At 34.5% G+C, this 20,682-nt stretch overlaps 1 protein-coding gene across 2 annotated transcripts in view; it reads left to right on the top strand.

Annotated features, from left to right (window-relative positions):
• RICTOR (RPTOR independent companion of MTOR complex 2) overlaps positions 1 to 20,682 on the top strand; it is a 73,922-nt gene that overhangs the window by 28,414 nt on the left and 24,826 nt on the right. For both annotated transcript variants that reach the window (XM_057364700.1, XM_057364702.1), the window contains exons 5-20: positions 475 to 606; positions 1,642 to 1,705; positions 5,513 to 5,639; positions 6,499 to 6,668; positions 6,880 to 6,947; positions 8,053 to 8,120; positions 9,404 to 9,486; positions 10,149 to 10,236; positions 11,005 to 11,095; positions 11,234 to 11,300; positions 11,408 to 11,488; positions 12,835 to 12,935; positions 14,391 to 14,553; positions 14,959 to 15,060; positions 17,385 to 17,431; positions 20,127 to 20,262. In XM_057364700.1, the coding sequence (XP_057220683.1) occupies positions 475 to 606; positions 1,642 to 1,705; positions 5,513 to 5,639; positions 6,499 to 6,668; positions 6,880 to 6,947; positions 8,053 to 8,120; positions 9,404 to 9,486; positions 10,149 to 10,236; positions 11,005 to 11,095; positions 11,234 to 11,300; positions 11,408 to 11,488; positions 12,835 to 12,935; positions 14,391 to 14,553; positions 14,959 to 15,060; positions 17,385 to 17,431; positions 20,127 to 20,262 (1,588 nt within the window). The remainder of the gene's footprint in view (positions 1 to 474; positions 607 to 1,641; positions 1,706 to 5,512; positions 5,640 to 6,498; positions 6,669 to 6,879; positions 6,948 to 8,052; positions 8,121 to 9,403; positions 9,487 to 10,148; positions 10,237 to 11,004; positions 11,096 to 11,233; positions 11,301 to 11,407; positions 11,489 to 12,834; positions 12,936 to 14,390; positions 14,554 to 14,958; positions 15,061 to 17,384; positions 17,432 to 20,126; positions 20,263 to 20,682) is intronic.

Below are 20,682 nucleotides of genomic sequence, written 5' to 3'. Positions count from 1 at the left end.
CAACCCACATGTGGTCAAGGAAGAGGAATGACTCTCTCAAAGGCCTGCAGAAGGAGAGTGTACTACTTCATGCTCTCTGTTTCTAGGGTTCTTCCATGTCTCATTTCTTGTTACCTACCTTATTYTACCTGTTAGTTTTCTTGGACTAAAACTGTGCTCAGCTGTTTTGYCAAATAACAAGTTATGTACTGGTCTTGCTTACGTGTCATTTTATGGATGTACAGGCCATTACTTGGGGAAAAMATTAGTGGGGTTTTTTTTGGATTAATATATTGTCCATACCTGCTGACCAGGATGAGGGCTTGCCCTCTAGGTTGCGCATGAGGTCACCTGAAGTCAGAACATAAGTTCAGAGTGTTTATTTTTAAAATTCATACTTTTTGTCTTAAATGAGTGAGTAGTAGCTGCATGTCAGATGGTGAAGTCTACCTGCTGCTTTATAGTTGTTTGTCCCTCTTGTTCTCTTCATTGTAGTCTGAGGTTAGCTTTACTAAATGAAGCAAAAGAGGTGCGAGCAGCAGGATTGCGAGCCCTCCGCTATCTTATTCGAGACTCCAGTATTCTCCAGAAGGTGCTAAAGTTGAAAGTGGATTATTTGATAGCCAGGTAATTTTTCTCTTTCTTCTTATTGTAAATTGTAAAGTTGTAAATCACTTGCTTTTTCATGTGTGGGACCGATGAGAGCTGTTTTCATATTCTCTTATGTTCTTTATAAATAGTTTTATAAAAGCCATTTTTCTTCAACAGAATATTTCATCTCTCTAGCTAATTCAAATAAAATGCAGTCCTAATATATATTTCAAATAATCCAAAGAACTTCTTCTTTTAATCATAAATGTCATTAGCTGTAAATKAATGAGGTTGAAATATTAATAATTTTCATGTCTTAAGTTGTTGTATTGGAGTAGTTTGATTCATCATATTATCACGACACTGCAGAGCCTCCAGTACAAAGTCAGAGCTAAAAGGCAGTTAAAGCCCAAGAATTTGTAGTCTGAGTGTAACCAATGACACTACAGAAGAATACCAAAGAGCTAACCCAACAGTGAGATAATAAAATCACCATGATTAGTAGATGTAAATAATAGCATTTCTAATGTTTCCTGTAATGATTTTTTTTAAATTTAATGTGCTGATACAGATGTGTGTGAATTTCTGTTTATAAATATACATATGTAGTTTTAGTGTGCTGTTTAATTTTGTTGGAGCAAAAGGACTTTTCTAGTCTGACAATACTCAAAATGTGTTGATGTGAAACATTACAAATACTTTGTTTGGTTTCATTTGCAAATGAAAAATGCAGCTAGCTTGGAAAATAATTGTTGAAGCATTCTGCTTTGCCATTTTACATTTGAGAACATTCTACTGCCTTAATTATAATGAAAATAGCTGAGAAAATATAAACTAAAGCTAATTGACCTGTCATAATGAGTGTGTTTCCTGAAAAGCATAGTTTTTAAACAACAAATCAGTTTATTTTCTCCTGTACTCATATCATTAAATATAAATTAATAGGMATAATCATAAATGTTAATAATATAKAATTAATATTTTAAAACATAAATATTAATGTAAGATTTTAAAAATTAAGGTGGAGGTTACTGCTGTTATAAACAAAATGTGGTCTTTAACTTACTTTAGGTGCATTGACATACAGCAGAGTAATGAAGTAGAAAGAACACAAGCACTTCGATTAGTCAGAAAGGTAAAGTAACCTGTGTATGGTTGTGTCTGCTATGCCACTCACTTGTGCTGATTGCCTGTTGTCCCCATCCACAGTTCTTTTTCACAATCTCTAATACCTTGCTTTGCCTTTATCATGTAATGTAGCTGATAATTTAAAAGACAGAAAGAAATGTAGGGAAGAGACTTGTTCTGATTAAACAATTTTAACAAGTAGAATCTTGAGTGGGTTGGAAAAGTCTTGCTAATTTTCCCTTCAGAGAGGTCAATTCTGGRCAAAGTTTGGGATACACTTACAGAAGAGTGAATGCAAGGGCATAAAAACAATATTAAATTTCACCTTATGGCTTGACTTCATTGCATAGTCTGTTGAAGCATCTGTGAGTCAGAGATAGGAACGTTTTCTATCATTTGAGAAATGAGACAAATYATCATCATTGAAGTAACCAGTTAAGTAATGCATATAGACTTGCTGCTTTATTCATATTGGTTTATGCTATTCCTAGTATTTTGTCTCAGATACTCAATTAGACATAGTTAGTCTATAGTTAGTGGTTACTGTGCTGTGTACTCATGGATGTGAAAGTATGGTAGCTGCATTTTCAAGTTCATCCTAGAGAAATTGGCAGGTACTAAATGTATTCTGGAAGTATATTCTGTCTTGTGCTGAACTTCACTTTCTTCATTGTTATATTCTTATAAAAGCTACCAAAGGTTGGAGTGAAGTTTGAAGTAGTTGAAGAATGGTTACCCAAGAGCACTGTCCATGTTAGATCTCTTTTTGTATTGTAAACCTATATATATATATATATATATATATATATATGTAAAATGTAGTTTTTCATGTGATTTCTTTCCTTGTAATAAAGTCCCATGATTTGTTTCTTACAGAAAATACAATTAAAAATTATGCCAAAAAAAAGAGAGTTTGAAATACACTACCTCCTCCAAACGCAAACAAGGAAAAAAACAAACAAACAAAAAAACACTATAAAGAAATAAGTCCTTGAGGAAGTTGGAATTTATAGAATTTCTTTTCTAATCTGCTTTGAAATAAGAGCTTCAGTGTAGACTCAGAATAGCACAAATCAGGTGGTGGAATGGACACACGTTTATAATTGRTTTTATTTGGGTCAGAAATTGTCCTCATTATTTCTGGTCTTTTTTCAGTATTTCCTGCTTGAGCCAAAAATTCTGTCTTGCATGAAAGAAGAGAAATCGAGAGAAAMCAGTCTGTTAGTTTGATTTGAAAAAAATGATGGTCAAAGAGAAACACTAGTGAAATCATACAGCTGATCCTTAGTGCTTTTTTTCTCCATTGTGGTGCAAGGGTACTGGCATGCACCAGGTGTGTTCATCAAATGTATAGGCTGTGGTTCCTCCGTGCTGAGAACTGTGTTGATGAAGTCTTTTCTAGCATCTTTTGCTACTTACCTATAACACTGTTTTCTTAAAAGACAGTCAGACCAACAAAAAGCCACCCAGTCTGGCTACCAGTAAAGTTAACAGTTCTCTCATGGGCTCTCTAGGCCAAAACAGTTAAGCATTGGCACAGAGTAGTCAGTACTGGAGAAATTCTCTCACAAGGAATACTGTGCTTCCTGAATAGCACATTCTGTATTGTTACACTGCCTTTTTGTTACCCTGCTCTTGGCCTTTTTTCTACCTCTCTCTTCATCTCCCTCAGTGTCTGTCACTTARTGATCTGATGCCAGGATTCCTAGAAGGGGAGAATGAATGACAAATGAAAAAAGCTAACTAATTTGTTCAGAATATTATTTACTATGAAACTGAACTGGGTTTCTCCAGTATCACAGAACTTTTTTTTTTTCAGTTTCAGAATTTAGTTCTTTAGTTTATCTTTGGCAGAAGAAATGTCCATGGGAGAATTGCACAGATTAAAATGAATGCATTGTCCTTGTTTTTCATAAAGAAGAACAACAAAATAAAAAATATTAATACRGCTTTATCAATTTAGAAAGGGCAATCTTAGATTTTTTTCTAAAACTATTAAGTTAAAGTTGTGTGGGAAAATGTAAACAAATCGATTTTTGAAACTTGGTTTCCCATAGTTTTTGAAGGTTGAGTGCTCACTGCCTGTTTTGTCTGTGATCACTTCTACATTTACTCATAAAAGCTTTACAACTTAGTATCTTCATCCGTGAAGGGCCTGAAGTTACTTCGGATAGCATTTTTACATTTAATCGAAGTCAGTAAGACAATTTTTTTGTCATTTAATAGTCCAGGTGTTTTGTTTCTAAAGCAGAAGTCAGGGCTAGATGCAGTGTAAACCATCTTCTTCCTTCTTTTCTAAAGGAGTCTTAAAAGACCAGGTTCATAGTCTTTATTAGTTAGTTCATCTAAGCTTCTTGAAAGTTAGTTTCCATTGCCTGCCCGTGGTCTTAAGAACTGCATTTTAATTCCTAGAGCAGATACAAAGTAAGTACAAAAGTTTGTTTATTCTACTGATGTATTTAGAATTATTACAAGAAATCTTTCCTTCTTGTGTTTTAAYGAGGAAGACAATGAAGCAAACAGCCCTAAGAGGCTGCTTGTTATCCTCATGGGAGTACATGTCAGTATCAGTGGAAAACAGGTCACAGTTTTCTGGAGTGGATTGGTGCACCTATTCTGTTGCTTATTCTTGTTCCTTCTTGTCAGTGTAAAAGTGAAAGACTGTGTGGGTGGGAGAGAATTTGTTTTTTTTCTCTGAAGTCCTATCTTAAAGCTTCCTGTTTTGTTGGCATTAACACTATGTATAACAAGAAGCTTCTCCTCAATAACCTGTCTTTAAAGAGGATTTGTTAAAACTCCTCCAGTATGTTGGTTATAATGGTTGATCCCCTCTCATTTTAACGACTCTGCAAAAAAAAAAGTAAAAGAACTAATCGTCTTTGCACAAATACCAGCAGCACGTAAAAGGGAGACGTAAAATGAAGATTGGACAAAACATTTTTTGGAAGCATTATGGAGATAAACCTGGTTTTGTTGGAAACAAAAGGATGATAAACAAAACTGTGATAAACTAGCCTTAAATTCTTGGCTTTTTGATGGCTGTAGAGTATTTTTAATGTCTCTTTTTTATTTATTAGTGGGGAGTAAAAAGTGACACGGCTGAATAGGCTATAAAACATTGTATCGTTCCCTTTTTAGGCAGTCAGACAAAAACCTGCTTCCTGCTTAGTAGTACATCTGTTTAGTGATAGTCTTGTTCCGGAAGGATATGTGTATTTAATTTTCACAAATTGAAAAAATGTGAACAAGCAGCTTCCCAGCCTTTGTAATCAAAGCCTCACTTGGTGGGTGGTGAGGAGTTGGTGGCATTTGTTGTTTGTTCAGGAGTGGCTTTCTTTACCTTTAATGTATGCAGAGGCTCTTGCTCTTTAATCTGGTGTGAATTCTGACTGTCCCCAACTGACAGCTTTCCGTGGTGCAGAATGTCCTTAATAGTAGATGAGTTTGTAATCTACTCTGTGTCATTGGATAATGTTTCTTGTCAATAGAGATACTCTTGGAAAAGAAACTACAATAAAAGGTAGTTATAATTCTCATTGCAGCAGTGAGAATCTCATCTTTTAAATTGTTTCTTATTAAGGTAAAATATTAAAAACTGAAGCAGTAGGAGAATGGTAAAGTAAGTTGACCAACAAATTGAAACTCAAGAAATTTCAAGAGCAAAAGTAATAGTTGTGGAGATTCACCAGATGCAACCAAGTAAAAGATGAGTAGTCTGTCTAACTGTATGTAGGAAACAGAATGTTGGTGAATATGTGACTGTATTTAGAGAAATGCAAAGAAACCAGAGCATTTTTTCTTTCATTTCTGGCAGATGATCACTGTGAATGCTTCATTGTTCCCCAGTTCTATTACTAATTCTCTGATAGCAGTTGGAAACGATGGTCTTCAAGAAAGGGACAGAATGGTTCGAGCATGTATAGCCATTATCTGTGAACTGGGTAAGATAATTTTTCTTAATTGGTTTTCAGTTTTGATGTGGTTGTCATTAACAGTATTTGTTTAATAATAAATTAGATGTTGAGTGTTCTTATTGTCGGTAAATGGATTTTAGCGTGTTATAAACCAAAATGACTTAAATGTCTTTGTGTATTGTACCTGAGGGTTTCAGATTTTCCTATTTCCTTTAAGACTTGACTGTTTTTGATTTGCCTTAAAATATTTCTGTACTGCAGTTGGTGTTTCCTAAACTAATAGACTAGAAGTGGGGAGAATTCTATGCACAAGATCCTGACACATTTAGAAGAGTTCAGAGAACTACAAAGCATCTTTTTTTCAAATATTTTYGAGTGGGTGCTATAGCTATCGGGGCAGTGGGTTATTCTAACTCACTAAACTTTCATTTGGCTGCTGATTTTTAAAGTTTTTTCAAAATCAATCAGTGGAAAATAACAGCAATTGGTTTTCATGATTCAAACTAACGTTTTAAAGAAATGAACTAGATAAACAAAATGTTACTGTTATATTTTAATGTGAATATTTTATCTGTGTCAGTCCAGTGAAGCATGAAGGCTCTTATGGGGAAATCCAGAAACTACTATATGGAAACTTGGTTGGGAATTAAATTGGGAAATCGCCATTTGCTGGAGACTGAGTGACTAGTGTTTTTGTGAATGATAAATTAATCCRAAATCTCAATTAATTGCTAGTGTCAACCAGTTCCATTAAAAGCTTTATATGTGCCTCAGCAGTTTCAGGACAAATAAGATACGTATACTAAACACATGACAAATCTGTCATATGCCATGAAATGCTTTAGGTTTTATCACTGGCCAAAATTRCTTGTTTTCCTTTGTCTAGCACTTCAGAATCCCGAAGTGGTGGCTCTTCGGGGTGGTTTAAGTACCATCTTGAAAAATGTAATTGATTGTCAGCTAAGCCGGATAAATGAGGCTCTGATAACTACAGTTTTGCACCTCATTAATCATCCAAAGACCCGACAGTATGTGCGAGCAGATGTAGAATTGGAGGTGAGTGCAGCTTTATTTTAGTGACAGAAATTAAACATTGTATTACACATTRAAAGATTTCATTTTTGTCTCAGGTTTCACCCTCTGTATTAGTGCAGTGTCCAAAAAATAATACTATAGGCTAGCAGCCTGAGATTGATAAAGCAGGGTGGGACTGAGGAAGGGACAACTGTGTTTTCATGTGAAAATAACACGTCTTTCTTTTCTTTAGCGAATTTTAGCCCCTTACACAGATTTTCACTACAGGCATAATCCAGATACAGCAGAAGGACAACTCAAGTAAGTGTTAGTGCTGCTACTTTGCAATCAGTTACGCTCATAGTATTGGAATTAAGCTGTACTTTCCAAATACCAAATTTCTTAAAGTTCTGTAGTTGAATATAGTGGGGCAGAATGCAGCTTCCTAAAATGGAATTAAGTAAGCATTTAATATTGAAAAGGGCTTGTTTTGCCTAGAGAGGAGTCTTGGGGGACACCTCCTGCTGAATAGCAGCCTTTTTAATACCTATGACAATGCTTTCAAGATGATGTGGCCAGGGCCCTTCATGGTGGTGTAAGGTGGGAGGACAAGAAGCAACAGAGACAATATGAAGCAAAAAATAYTTCCACTTGATATAAGGGTAGGGGGGAATGATTTTATGTGAGGCTGGTCAAGAGTTAGAATAGGTTGTCCAGAGAAATCCTGTGGCCTTCATTCTTTGGAGTTCCTAACACCTAACGGGATAAAGCCTTCAGTATTTTGCAGGTATTCCAAGCTGAATTACAGAAGCTTGTATACCTCCCAAAGTTCTGTATGCTGTARAAAAGCATGTGAATTACTTCATTTCCTGAGTTCTTGCAGAGGGGTTGAACTAGGCAACCTTTAAAGGCACCTTCCAGCCCAAACTGTTCTATTCTGTAATCTGCCTAGTGTGATAACTGGTAACTTTTTGTGCAGGTATTTGGAATAGAGAGATTTCCTGACATGGCTTCCAACTTGAATTATTCAGGATTTTTTAATTATCAAATGGGATTAGATACATAGGTATGAGAAACTGAATAAGGTCCAAGCCTTTACATCYCTGCTGTAGACCTAGTGTCAGTGGAGGTGCAGAGTGATTCATCTGACACCAGTAGGTGTTTGCTGCKTGATATTAGCCTCCTGTGGAAATATCCCTAGAAGAGGAAAAGAAAGTAATAATACTTGAAAAATCTAAACTTTTTTTTCTGTGTATATAAATAGTGTAAATTCATAGGCACACATATATGCATTCATAAAATATTTCTCCTACTCTGAATTTTATCCCCCATCTAAAATCTCAGTTAATTGCCTTTTACTTGCTGTGGTAGCACTGTTTATTTTATAGTATTACCTGCATTGTGATAYTTGTTGTTTTAATGGCAGAGAGGACAGAGAAGCACGATTCCTAGCTAGTAAAATGGGAATAGTGGCAGCATTTCGATCATGGGCAGGTAAGATTTTGTTTRTTTGTTTGATTGAATTTGGATATTGGATGACTGGAAGTGTGATTTTACTTTCTAGTATAAATAACACAGAATCTGTCTCATTTGACATGTCTAGTTTCTATCAATACCTTCCTACAGTGCTATTTAATATGTTTTGATATGGTAAAATTGGAGGAYGCATATATTATTTTCTTAGACAGCTGAAAAGGCACAGCTTTTCCCCTCCCTGTGTAAAATGCCTTGTAAATTACATCTTGRTGGTCATTCTTGGAATCTAATGGGTGAAAGAATGTTTAAAATAACATCATATCACAGGAATTTGCCTTTGAGATAGTTCTGCCACCATAAATGAGATCTTTTTGTCTTTGTTAAGAGATATTGGCAAATAGTTTCATTAGCACCTGTTTTCACCAGCTGTYATAGCTGAAGAGAAATTGCAAGTGGAAATAGTTTGCAGTTTTTCATATAGAAGGCATTCATAAATCAAAAAAGTAGTTTCTTTCATTTTATTAAAGCCTTTCTCTACATTATTACAATATGTAAGATGAAGGTACTGCCTCAGGGATTTAGTCAAGACATTGTCTTGCAAATTTAAATCAGTTGATAKAAACATTTACCAAAATTTTGAGTGGGATTTTCCCAGGCTATACTTAGGCTGTTCTGTGATASTACTTTTGTTATTTTTTTAAGTTCTGAAAATGATTGCTACACTTAATTTTAATATCCAGGTATCCTTCAAGTTTCTTGTGTGTTTTCACATGCTTGGAGAGGAAGCATGTGAAAATTTGAAATTTCCAGAAAACAGTTTCTGATATATGTGTTACTGCATCTTCCTATACTGAGGCACTTAGATCTAACAGCTACTAGAATGCACCAGAGACTAAAAGGAAATTAATAATTTGTTAAGTTAAGGTACAGCTTCTTACTGAAATTCCTCACAGTTCTGGTAATATGATGCAAACCTCTCAGGCTTAAGAGTTACTCTTTATAGGCAATTTTGTCTTTTTGTCATTTGTTCCATGCCTATGTTGTTTTCACAGATAACTTTCAAGTTCTGTTCACAGTAGGAAGGACAAAAGYAACAATATTTTGTAATGATGGTATAAAATCTGTGATTAGGAAGTTTTGTTAAATATTACTGCAAAAGAGATATTATAAAGGTGAAAATGTTTATGATTAGTAATTTTTTTTCATGTATGCTTGTTTTCAAACTGGAAAACTAATTTAACCATGTTGTCCTTTCTTTTGTTGATGAGGGAATGTTATTATACATTTTGAATGTTTTCTAGGTATTATCAGCCTGTGCAAACCTGGAAATTCCGGGATTCAGTCTCTTATTGGGGTACTCTGTATACCAAATATGGAAATACGGGTAGGTGGAAAATATTTAATACTGATGTAGGAATAACACTTGGATATTGGATGATATTTTAATTAAGTCATTCTTTTTAGTTGTTAAAAAGTTTAAAAAAAATGTTGTTAAAAAGTTGTTAGACTCCAGTTATGAGACAGCAGACCTTGAATTTATTTAACCCCCAAGTTCAAGTCTGTAATTTTGTTATAAAATTCCTATGAAACTGGGAAGCATATCACGTATGTGTGACAAAATGGAGATGAGAAAAGTACATAAATTAATTTTTACTTTGTTCACAAATCAAAGCAAGCTTACAGCAGCTGCAGTTATAAGTTTAAAGCATAATAATCAGAGTTGAATTCCAGATAAATAAAAACATTTCTTCACAAATTAAACTTACTGAATAAAAGTTGATAATGCYGATGTAACTGTTCTAAAAATCTGCAAGTCAAGTAGCCTGAACATCTGCAGAGTTCATAATGGCAATAAGGGACAGTTCAAAAGTAAAAAAGCCCAGTCCTTTCTTTTYTTCTCCACTTACTTCAGTTTGTGAAAAAAACACTGCAACAAATGCACCAGTTTTAGCACTCTAGAAATTTCAGGTTCAGTATTAATAGTGAAAAAGTACAATTTTTTTGTAAATTTGTAAAATTCCTGTTGTTTTGATTTTTCTTTGGTAGCGAGGTCTGCTTGAAGTTCTCTATGATATATTTCGCCTTCCTCTTCCTGTTATTGCAGAAGAATTTATTGAGGCACTTCTCAGCGTAGGTAAGTATTTAAAGCAGTTCACATAAGAGGTTTATCTGTTAAGCTTCTATATATTGTGAATGGCCTTGGTATTAACTGTTCTATCACTGAATTCACTGGGTCATGTTTAAGATGTTTTATCACCTCTTCAATCTTGTACGTTTGATAAAAGGTCAGCAGTGGAGCATAGTTAGGCATTAACACAATAGACTATAAAGTCATCACTACAAATTAGACTTCTTTGTACTGCTAGAAGAATTCAGAATTGTAGATATGTTAGTGAACACTACAGAAAAGTTATTACTCAGTCTTTTTTATATGTTATCTGTTAGCTGTCCCCATTGTCTGTAGACTGCATGCTTTTTCATATCTTTAAATTTAACCAGGTTAGTATTTTACCTTTAGAATTACTTCTTTGTAAAGCCAAGCGTATTCTCTGATTTGTTTAATTCATAAGTGAATTAAGCATTCTTTGTTGCAAAAGTGCTTCTTCTGTATATGGACACACCTTGCAAAATTTCAGGTGCTAATGGTATTTTCTGTTGAATTGAAAATGTCACTGTTTTTGTTGACACTTAGATACGATCTTTGTCCTAGCTTTCAAGGTACCCTTGCTTTGTTCGGGTGCGGATTAGATGACATGTTGGAGATCCCCTCTGACAACATTTTCTGTAATTTGAAACCAGCTGAATTAATATTTGGTGGCATTATTTACCTACTGACAGCCATTAAAATGATATTGTGAAAGCAAATATTATAATTAGCATTGTCCATATTTTCTTGTTTTAGATCCAGGCAGGTTTCAAGACTGCTGGAGACTTTCTGATGGCTTTGTAGCTGCTGAGGCTAAAACTGTATTACCCCATCGAGCCAGGTCAAGGTGAGGATTTAATGCACTAGGTCTAAACCCCTTTTCTTGTTTGTTTTGTGGCAGTGTGGACAAAATATTTTTTGTTTTCTTACAGGAACAATAAGAAATGCACTTTCTAAACTGTCTCCATACTTTTTTTCTCCTTAGGCCTGATCTCATGGACAATTACTTGGCTTTAGTGCTTTCTGCTTTTATTACCAATGGACTTCTAGAGGTAACTAATGTCTTTCAGTTTTAATAGATATTTGCTGCTTTTTTCATACAAGAGTTCAAGTAGGATGTTATACATGAAATGTTGTAATTATTTTTTACTTTTTAAAGGGTCTGGTTGAAGTGATCACAAGTAGCGATGACCATGTATCTGTCAGAGCAACTATCCTTTTGGGAGAACTGTTGCACATGGTAAATAACATTTTTTGTAAATACTTGTAAATAGATACTTGCTATTACAGCATTGAATTTGTATGCCAAGCTTGAAACACATAGTTTTCATCTGAATAGTGGATTAATTTAACATTACATCTACTGTCACTTCATATATTAAATCCAGTATTAATCCATAGGAAGACTGTTTGGMAAGTACTGAAAGTGCTAAGCATAGTGCTCCTAGAATATGTGCAGCTCTGACTCTCACCAGGACACTTTCTTGCCATAGCAGCAGTTGTATTTTTAAGCTGGAATCTTGCAAATGCACCCATCAGGTAACTGTCTTTGGGAAAAAGACCATTGCTAATTTTTGCTTTTTTTAGAATGATGGTCACTAGGCCTCTGACAGTGTGTTTAGCTTTGCACCTCACAGAGTAGGCAGATGAAATTTTTTTTATATTCTGTTTGATGTAGTTTGAGTACTTGTTTTTACTAATTCAGGCAACTCTGTCTTGATGGAAYGCTGCTGCAGGGAGACTTTAGCTTCTTTAGTGAATATTCCACTTCTGTTGACCTAAGATAGCTCTTACAGTAGCACTTCTCTCTTAAACTAATCTAATACTGAGATGATGATACTGTTTTCATAAACATTCGAGTGCTGCCTTTCAGTATTTGCTTTCTGTAATACTATATGCGGTTTTTCTGGTTTTTCAAATATTTTTGAATGAAAGGTACTATTAACTCACATTGGAGTATGCTCTAAAGAATAGATATTTTTTGATTTTCTGAAGAAGTAATCTGTTAATCAGATATGACTACTGTTTATCAAAAAATAAAAGAATACTTGTATTTTTATTTAGTGGTTRGAAATGTAAGTAATTTCTTTATCCATTTTATTCTTAAGTTTCCAAAAATACTTCTGGAACTGCCAATGTTTATGAAAAGCACTTAAATGTTTAGTAAATTAGAAAATTATGTTAATTAATCAGGGGGTATTTGTGCAGTTATGTTTTTGTAGAAATCATCACCTTTAATTGGATTTCTGATTTTAGGTTTTTTAGTACTGTTGTGGACATGATGTAAGCACATCTGATGCTGTGCAATTTTTTGCATGTTACAACATAAACAACAATGGAAACAAGATGGATGATAAAATTSTGAAATCTGAAATTGTCTTAAGTTACATTCAAATGTATTTCAGGTTGATTAGTTAGATCACAAATTCAAAATGATGCTCTGACATTAAGCAAAAGGTAATTTGTCATGAATTTCTGAAAGTCTTGTGAAAAGTGATAGATTCTTTAAATGTTGATCCTAAAAGGACAGCTGAAATCATTTTAGTGAGTTACTCTAACTGGTGTGTTGTTTTGGTTTTTTTGTAGGCAAACACAATTCTTCCTCATTCTCAYAGCCACCATTTACACTGCTTACCAACACTGATGAATATGGCAGCATCTTTTGACATCATGAAAGAGAAAAGACTGTAAGAATTCTACATTACATTTAAAAGCATAAAGCTGTGTCACAAAATACCATCTTCTGGGTGTTTTATGCACTTTAAACCTTGTAATCGATGAAGTCAAATAATTTGATAGATTCATATGCCTTTAGTATGTGTATCTTCAYTCTGTGTTCTTAGTCACTTTTCTTTTTAGAACACAAATTGAGTGTTAGGGTTTTTGCATAGGAAATGTAATTGTTAATTACTCTTGCCATTTCTGATCTGTCTTGTGTGATCAGTATTCTCATAAATATATCATAATGTTCAGTTTTGTCTTTCACTGTGTATTTTCTAAACTGCTGCTGTGAAATGATAAATGCTGCTTGTAGAGTGCTTCTTGTAAGAGTAGTGCTCTTCTGCTTTTAAGTTTTGAAGTTTTTGTATATGTCAGTACAAGATTTTGATACCCAACAGCATAGTTTTCACAACAGTTAGTTTTCAAAAAAGGCTTATCTGAAATTTCAGGAGAGGATATGTCACATGGCCAAAGTGGTGGTATGAGAGGAAGGATAAAGAGCGGAAGGGAGACGCTTGTGGATTACCTGCAGTTGTTTTGCTTTTTGACATTTCTGAACACAACTGATAGAGTAGTAAGAATTACCATTTCTGTTGAAARTGATTTTGTAGAAGTGTTACTTTTTATTTGGGGATCTTGGTATTGGTCAACATTCTGCACTTTTTTATAGTCTGAAAAACTGTACTTATGTTACAGATTAAATAATTTAGATAAGTGATCAAATCAAAAGGTATTCGTTTGAAAATAAAAATACTCTCCTATACTATGAGAATTTTTGTTTATGGGTGAGAAAGATAGATTTAACTCCTCATTTTTAGACTTCCTTATTTTCGTTTGCTCAGCAGACGGGGTCTTTTTCTGCTGCTGCTATTTTATAATTAACCTGTTTTGCCTGGTCAGCTGTCATGTAATGTTACTCCCTGTCTTTTCCCAGAAACCTTGTGTTCTGTTGCTGAACTGTTTAGATATAAGAGCAGGAAGTGCGCTGTTGATACTTCTGCCACCCTCGGGGTGGGGAGGTGACAATGTATGAGAGACACTTTGTTACTGTTGAAGCTAGAGTCCTCAACTMTAAGCTTTGCTGCAGCATGTTGATCTATTGTGACTTCTTACAGTGGAAAAACATTTTAAACGTTACAGTATCTTCTCTGAATTATGACAGACTACCGGTTGCAAAGTAGAAGAAAAGATATCAGAAAGGATAATACTTCAGTGCTAGAAACTCTAAAGATAATTTTCTGTATAATGTCAATATGAGACTGTGTCTTGTGGATGTATGAAAATGTATCTCAAGAAAATAATTTTTATTTGCTTTAGAATTGTTTGTCATGTCTTTCTTGAGCTGTTTACTCAGGAGACAGAGATGCTCTTTGTTTCAATAAAAGTTGCCAAATACAAATTATATTTATTTTKTCTATTAGGCGAGCAAGTGCAGCACTCAACTGCTTAAAACGTTTTCACGAGATGAAGAAAAGAGGCCCTAAACCTTACAGCCTCCATTTGGATCATATTATTCAGAAAGCCATCTCAACACACCAAAAAAGAGATCAGTACCGTGTGCAGAAAGATATCTTTATTTTAAAGGTATTACCATTATTTATTTCTTAAACTTTAAGTTGATATTGTATTTTGGAGATGTGGATYCTGCCTTCAGGCTTGACTCATGTAATTCAGAATCATTTGTATAATTCTTTGTAGTGTTTTTCTAATATAATCTGTCTTGCAGGTACTTTTGGATACTAAATTGCATTTCTAGAAATTGAGGAATGAAATTCCAGTCATTATTAATGCTTCTTGCAACCAACTGTGATCTCTTAGTTTTAGATTCTTAATGCAGTACTGTAACCATACAATTGAGCTTCAAATGTACATTATTGTGAAACAAAGCCCTTTCAACGATTATTACATGAATTGTCAGTGTATCATATGGCAAGACTGAAAAAGATGATGCAGGGAAACCTATTGTAGTTTTTCATGTCTGTATTCCAGGATACAGAAGAAGCACTCATCATGAATCTTCGAGACAGCCAAGTTCTCAATCACAAAGAGAACCTTGACTGGAATTGGAATCTAATAGGGACCATACTGAAGGTGAGTTTACAAAGGCCAGAATAATACGTTGGGGAAATTAGAAGYCTAAGTCTGTTTCACATGTGAGCTTTGACTTTCTAATATTAACTCCACAGTGTATCTAATAATTTGKTTTATATCAGGAAATTAGAATCTCCTGGGTTTATTCAGTGCTGATGCAGTTTCTTTGTATACAACCCTTAAACTCTATTCAAAAACACCTTACTGTTAAATTCACAATATTCCTAAGAAGCACATATTAAATGTTATATGTTTTTATTTGTATAGAAATAATCTTTACAGAAATACGTGTATTGTCTTTAAAACTAATACTGTAGGTTGCAGAGGGATACTGCTGTGTTCAAATTCATAGCAGRTTTTTTTTAAACAATGTGAGCTGAAGGTTTAAGGAAGAGATGGGTTCTGGTTCAAACATCACATGCTTAGACTGAGCCACATATGARAGCTTCATTGAATGTTTTGAACTAGTGCAAATACTTCTGTAGCATTGATTTCATTACAGAACTAACTTATTTTTACAACACAAAGGAAATACCAAATGGAGTGAGGGGCATTGTTTTAAATGTATTTAAATATGTAAATATATTTCATGCACAGGTTTTAAAATACTGCCTCTTTTTGTAAGCAGAAAATTTACTTTGTTCGACTAAGAAAACTTTCTGAGTGAGTAGTTAGTATAGTCTTCAAACCAAAATAGCTCCAAAATGCCATTCTGTGCATTAAAGCCATCCCTCAGTTGAGTAGCATTTTCTTACTGTCTTCTTTACAGTGTTTTTACAAAGGTGGTGAAAGTACAAAAGAGAATTAATGGTGACAGTCATAATCAAGACTATGTTGTTTTTTTGAAAAAAAAGAAAAGAAACTAAATATTTCTGTGCCTTTTTTTCAGGGACCGATAAAGTTGAAAGAGCAAGAATCTGTCTGGTATAAAGACCTGAATATGTATATGACAGTAGCTTTGCTCCACCAGATTTCACTGTTTACAGACTTTTTTATTGCAATTAAGAGATTTACTGGGTTGCTAGATAGTGTTATTAGTCATAGATACTTCTACTTTTGAATTAGTATCAAAGATATTAACAGAAAATGGTTTTTAAGAATCACACTGTTAATTAGTCTGTAAAGTACTTTCAATGGAAGCCTTATGATCGTTAATGTGTTCTGGGTTTTATTAAACTGAAATTTATGTCAGCCAGTTTCTCTGCCATTTCAGACTTCCCCAGCAATGTATTTTCTAGTGTCCTGTCAAAGAATTGCTAATGTTTGAAAACTGGGKACTTCTTTCTGAATGAGAAGCGTGTGTGTTTTCTGGCTTACTTCTAACCGTTTCTGTTCCTGTTAAATTGCATAACCCCAGCAAGAAGTGAGAGGATGTTACCAGAGTGGTCCTCTAAGAGCAGGATACAGATTCCAGTGTCTGAAATTTGTTTTCTCCTGTGGCTACTCACCTCCCCTTTGTCTGTTGCAGCCTTGTGTCTGTGGAGCATCAGCTCCCTAACCARCTCATTGTGTGTATCTCAGGTGGTCCCTGACAGCAGCAAAAATGTCAGCCTCATCTGTGGCTGGCCCTGTTACTAGTGCAGTCAGTTTGACTAATCATTAACTAGTGCACTGTGTCTTAATACTGGAATACCAATTGGAAATGTAGATCTGTGTCACACAGATAGGAAAGAAGAATGTTTGATGCACTTTTTTCCATTCCTGACAAAATACTCGCTAATAGGTGCAGAAAGAAATCTGGAACTATAGAGACAACAGATGACTGTAAAAACAGGGGGGAAAGTAATGGGAAGAAAGAATAGGTCCTGAAGAGAGTGTTATTTTGCATGTGGCCCTTAATATATCTAACAAAGTATGAASAGGAGAGTTTAAATACCACTTTAATAAACAGCATTTAAGTGCTCTGTAGCAGRATAATGATCATTTTTAAACCAAATCTGATCAATATTCAAAATGGCAATTAAAAATTATTTTCCTCTTATGCATATCAGATTTTTTTGTTATTTGCAGAAAAGAAACTAGGCAATTTTTTTTATTTTTCATCAGTTTCTTATCATTTTTTGTTTTCATGAGAATTGTGGCCTTGTATATGTAGCATGTGACCAATGTTGCCTGTCCTTCTCTAGAAACAAATGGAACAGTTCTTGAAGCAGGAAACRTGGGCTTTTCAGTAAAATAAGGGGTTTTTTAAAGATGTCACATTAGGTACAAAAAACTTTCTAATTATTATGTAAATACAACTGATAGAAATAGGTGAATTTTAGTTACTAATCAAGGATTGATGTGCAAGGTCCATATAATGCCCTATTTGCTGTTTTTTCTAGTGGCCAAATATAAATCTAAGGAATTACAAGGATGAACAGTTGCACAGGTATGTAAAAATTATGTTGACTTTCTTTRAAGAAGGAAACTTGGAAAAACTAGTTTTTACTGTTGCAATAAAATATTTCCTGGATGTACTATATTTCTAAAACTTAATCTGTTAATAAGCAGTTAAAGTGTAAACTTGAATAGTGCTGTTGTGATATTCACTTAAAATAAATACGTGATTAACCTTCTTTTCTATGCACAGATACTTTATATATTTAGTTCCTTACGAATCATATMACTTTTGCAAATGCTCAGTTTAATTTTAACTCTGAGAAGTGTTACTAGTTGATATTTCAAACAGTAGTGTTTTATGTCAGAACTTGGCACATTTTGACAGAATTATGTCTCCAGTTGTACAGTTTTATAACTACAGCTTTCATCAAAAACCAAGAGAAAATTACTTGTAGTTGCTCTCAATGGCAAGAGAAGCATGTGTAATTTGGAAAAACAAACAAAAAACCCTAGTACAGCTTTGGTTCTTTTCATGTCTGTTGGTATTACAGCTTTCATGCTGGTGTGGTCATAGTGTTACCAGTAATTTATTGGATGTTCCTTTCAACACATGTCTCAGAAATAGATTAAATTATTTGCTGGATTTGTAGGCATGAAAAGCTACTTCTGCATGAACTGGGGAAAACCATAAAGATAGAATAAAGGCTCCTGTGTCTCTGCTTTAAATTTTTACCTAGAAGGAGTTAGGGTACTTTTGTGAAGCATTCACAGCATAAGCAGTGGTCCCATTGTCACCGTAGCCACAATTTAATTTTGTGTTTATGTTTTTCCTGGGTTTTCCTGAAACACTAATTGCCAATCTGTACTTCAGGGTAAAGGATTGTTTTCCAAATCTGGTGGCTTATAACATTKCATCTCTAAGGCAGCGTGTGCAGTCCTGACAGTGACACCACCACACACACCTCAATGTACCAATGTGGGAGATGTTCGCTGTTCTATGGTTTTATTCCGCCCTCAAGCATTATTCAGTGCCTAAATAATTTAATTCCAAATAAATTGTGAAAATCTATAATTGAATTAATGTGGAGCTTCATTGATCCTTTTTGTAGAATTGGGAGCTTAATGGCTTTAAAATGCTGTTGCTGCTGCTCCTCTCTCGTTTCACTGCTGATGATAAAAAAATTTCAGTCCCTTTGKTTTTTGAGTGTAAATTACATTTATTTGTCCTTCTGTAAGTTGATTTGTTGTTTACTGTTAGTGTGGTGATTTTAAAGCTGTTAAAGTGAAATTCCAGATATTTTTATATAGCTTTCTTCATTTCATAGAGATACAGTTAATGTGTGTATACACATAGGATTGTAGAATCTTAAGATCTTAAAGATGATTGAGACCAACTGTTCACTACTAAAGCAAATCTCCAAGTGCTGTGTCTGTATGTTCTTTAAATCCCCGAAGGGATGGTGACTCCAGAACTTCCCCAGGGAGTTCAAATGCCTGACCACTCTTTTAGTCCAAAAATTTGTCCTAGTATTCATCTAAACTTCCTTTGGGGCAACTTGAGGTCTTTCTCTCTCATTCTGTCACTTGTCACCTGAAAGAGGAGACCACCCYCACCTGKCTACAACCTCCTCTCACAGAGTTGGAAAGAGCAATAAGGTCTTCCTTGAGCCATGTTCTCTCCAGGCTGAACAGGCCAGCTCCCTCAGCTGCTCCTCATCAGACATGTTCTCGACCCTTCCCCAGTTCTGTCGATCTTCTCTGGGCATGCTCCAGCACCTCAATGGCCCTTCCCCACTGATATACATACATACACAATTCAATATACACACAGATGCATACGTATATAAATTTGTATGTCAATATTTATTTATTGATAGTAACCCAAAATAAAATACATTTGATTTGACAAAACTAAATTAGGCCTCCTTTATATTTGGTACTCTGTTAGGAGTTAGGGATGGTGGATTACTCAGACTTTTTCAAATACAAGTGCAGTTCTGTAATTAAGTTTTCTTAATACCTGATGTATCTACCTTCTGATGGAACATTCTGTGTTATTTTAAACACAGATGTGTGCTTATTTCTATTATTTAAAAWCAAACACAAATATGTGTTCATTTTTTGGTGGAGAACCCATGAGGGGATGATCTTTGCTTTACGCTTATTCCTGTGGTGCAAAAYTKGAGCCACATTGCTTATTGTAATTTTAAAAAGTCTGAGACTGTGTTTGCAATCACTGTATTATGCCTCTGAAATGGTTAAGTGAGGTGATTGGAAATACTGTTGATGAATAAATGAGAGTTTTTCCTGTCAGAATATGAAAATGTGTTTTTAACAGAAGTAATAGCTATTAGMGTTGAAGAAAATTCTGGTCACAGGATTCTTTCTTAAGGACTWTGTTAGTCCAGATAATACAATCTTTGAAATTTGCCACAGGATAAATTAGCAGAATAAATTATGACAATGAGAAGAATGCTATGGCATCTGAGAGCATTGAAGTTTTAATTCCTTTGCTTATATTAAGACATGGTATAGAAAACCCTTTATAACACAGCAGCATCTCTGAAATTGTGTCTGGATAGACTCACTGCTGTTATCTTCTACTCTTTTGAGAAAGAAATTTTAAAAACTTACTGCTAAGAAAACAATACAAGTATAACACATTTTTTCCACTAGCATCATTTAGTGTTGTGAGACTGTCCTTGTCATACTGAAAACTASCAATTCTATTTTACTTTTTGTAGGTTTGTAAGAAGATTGCTGTATTTTTACAAGCCTAGCAGTAAACTCTATGCTAACCTGGATCTGGACTATGCTAAGGCAAAGCAGCTCACTGTCGTGGGCTGTCAATTTACTGAATTTCTTCTTGAATCAGAGGAGGTAAGAAATTTTCAGCTACAAGACTGGAATTAGAATGAGTAGTCTTGCTGAATGCCACTTGGGGGAAAAGCCTTAATGTTTGCTAAAGACTTCTGAAATTTTGGGTATTAAATCTAAAAAGATTAGTGTAATTAAGAAATACTATGTGAAATATTGAGGAAGATGACTATGTTTATGTAGAAGTTTTATTAATACAGCTTTGTTAAATGCAGCTTAGAGTTTGGAGGGATTTTTTTATTATTTATGCTGTGTATAATGTTCGTTTTCTAACTTCTTTCTTCTTTTGTGCTAATGACCTTTATGCCTGAGGTTAGAGGAAAATGTCATTGAATAATACTTCTCCCTTTTCCTGGAAAGAAGTAATTAGTCCTAAGATGTCTACATGCTTAGCTCCTTTTATTTGCCTTGAAACCTTTTCTT

This window comes from Malurus melanocephalus, unplaced genomic scaffold (genome assembly GCF_030028575.1).
Source record: "Malurus melanocephalus ecotype Western Australia unplaced genomic scaffold, MMel_1.1 scaffold_41, whole genome shotgun sequence".
NCBI lineage: Eukaryota > Metazoa > Chordata > Aves > Passeriformes > Maluridae > Malurus > Malurus melanocephalus.
The sequence above is the reverse complement of the archived record's forward strand: the minus strand, read 5'-3'. Positions and strand labels throughout refer to the sequence as shown.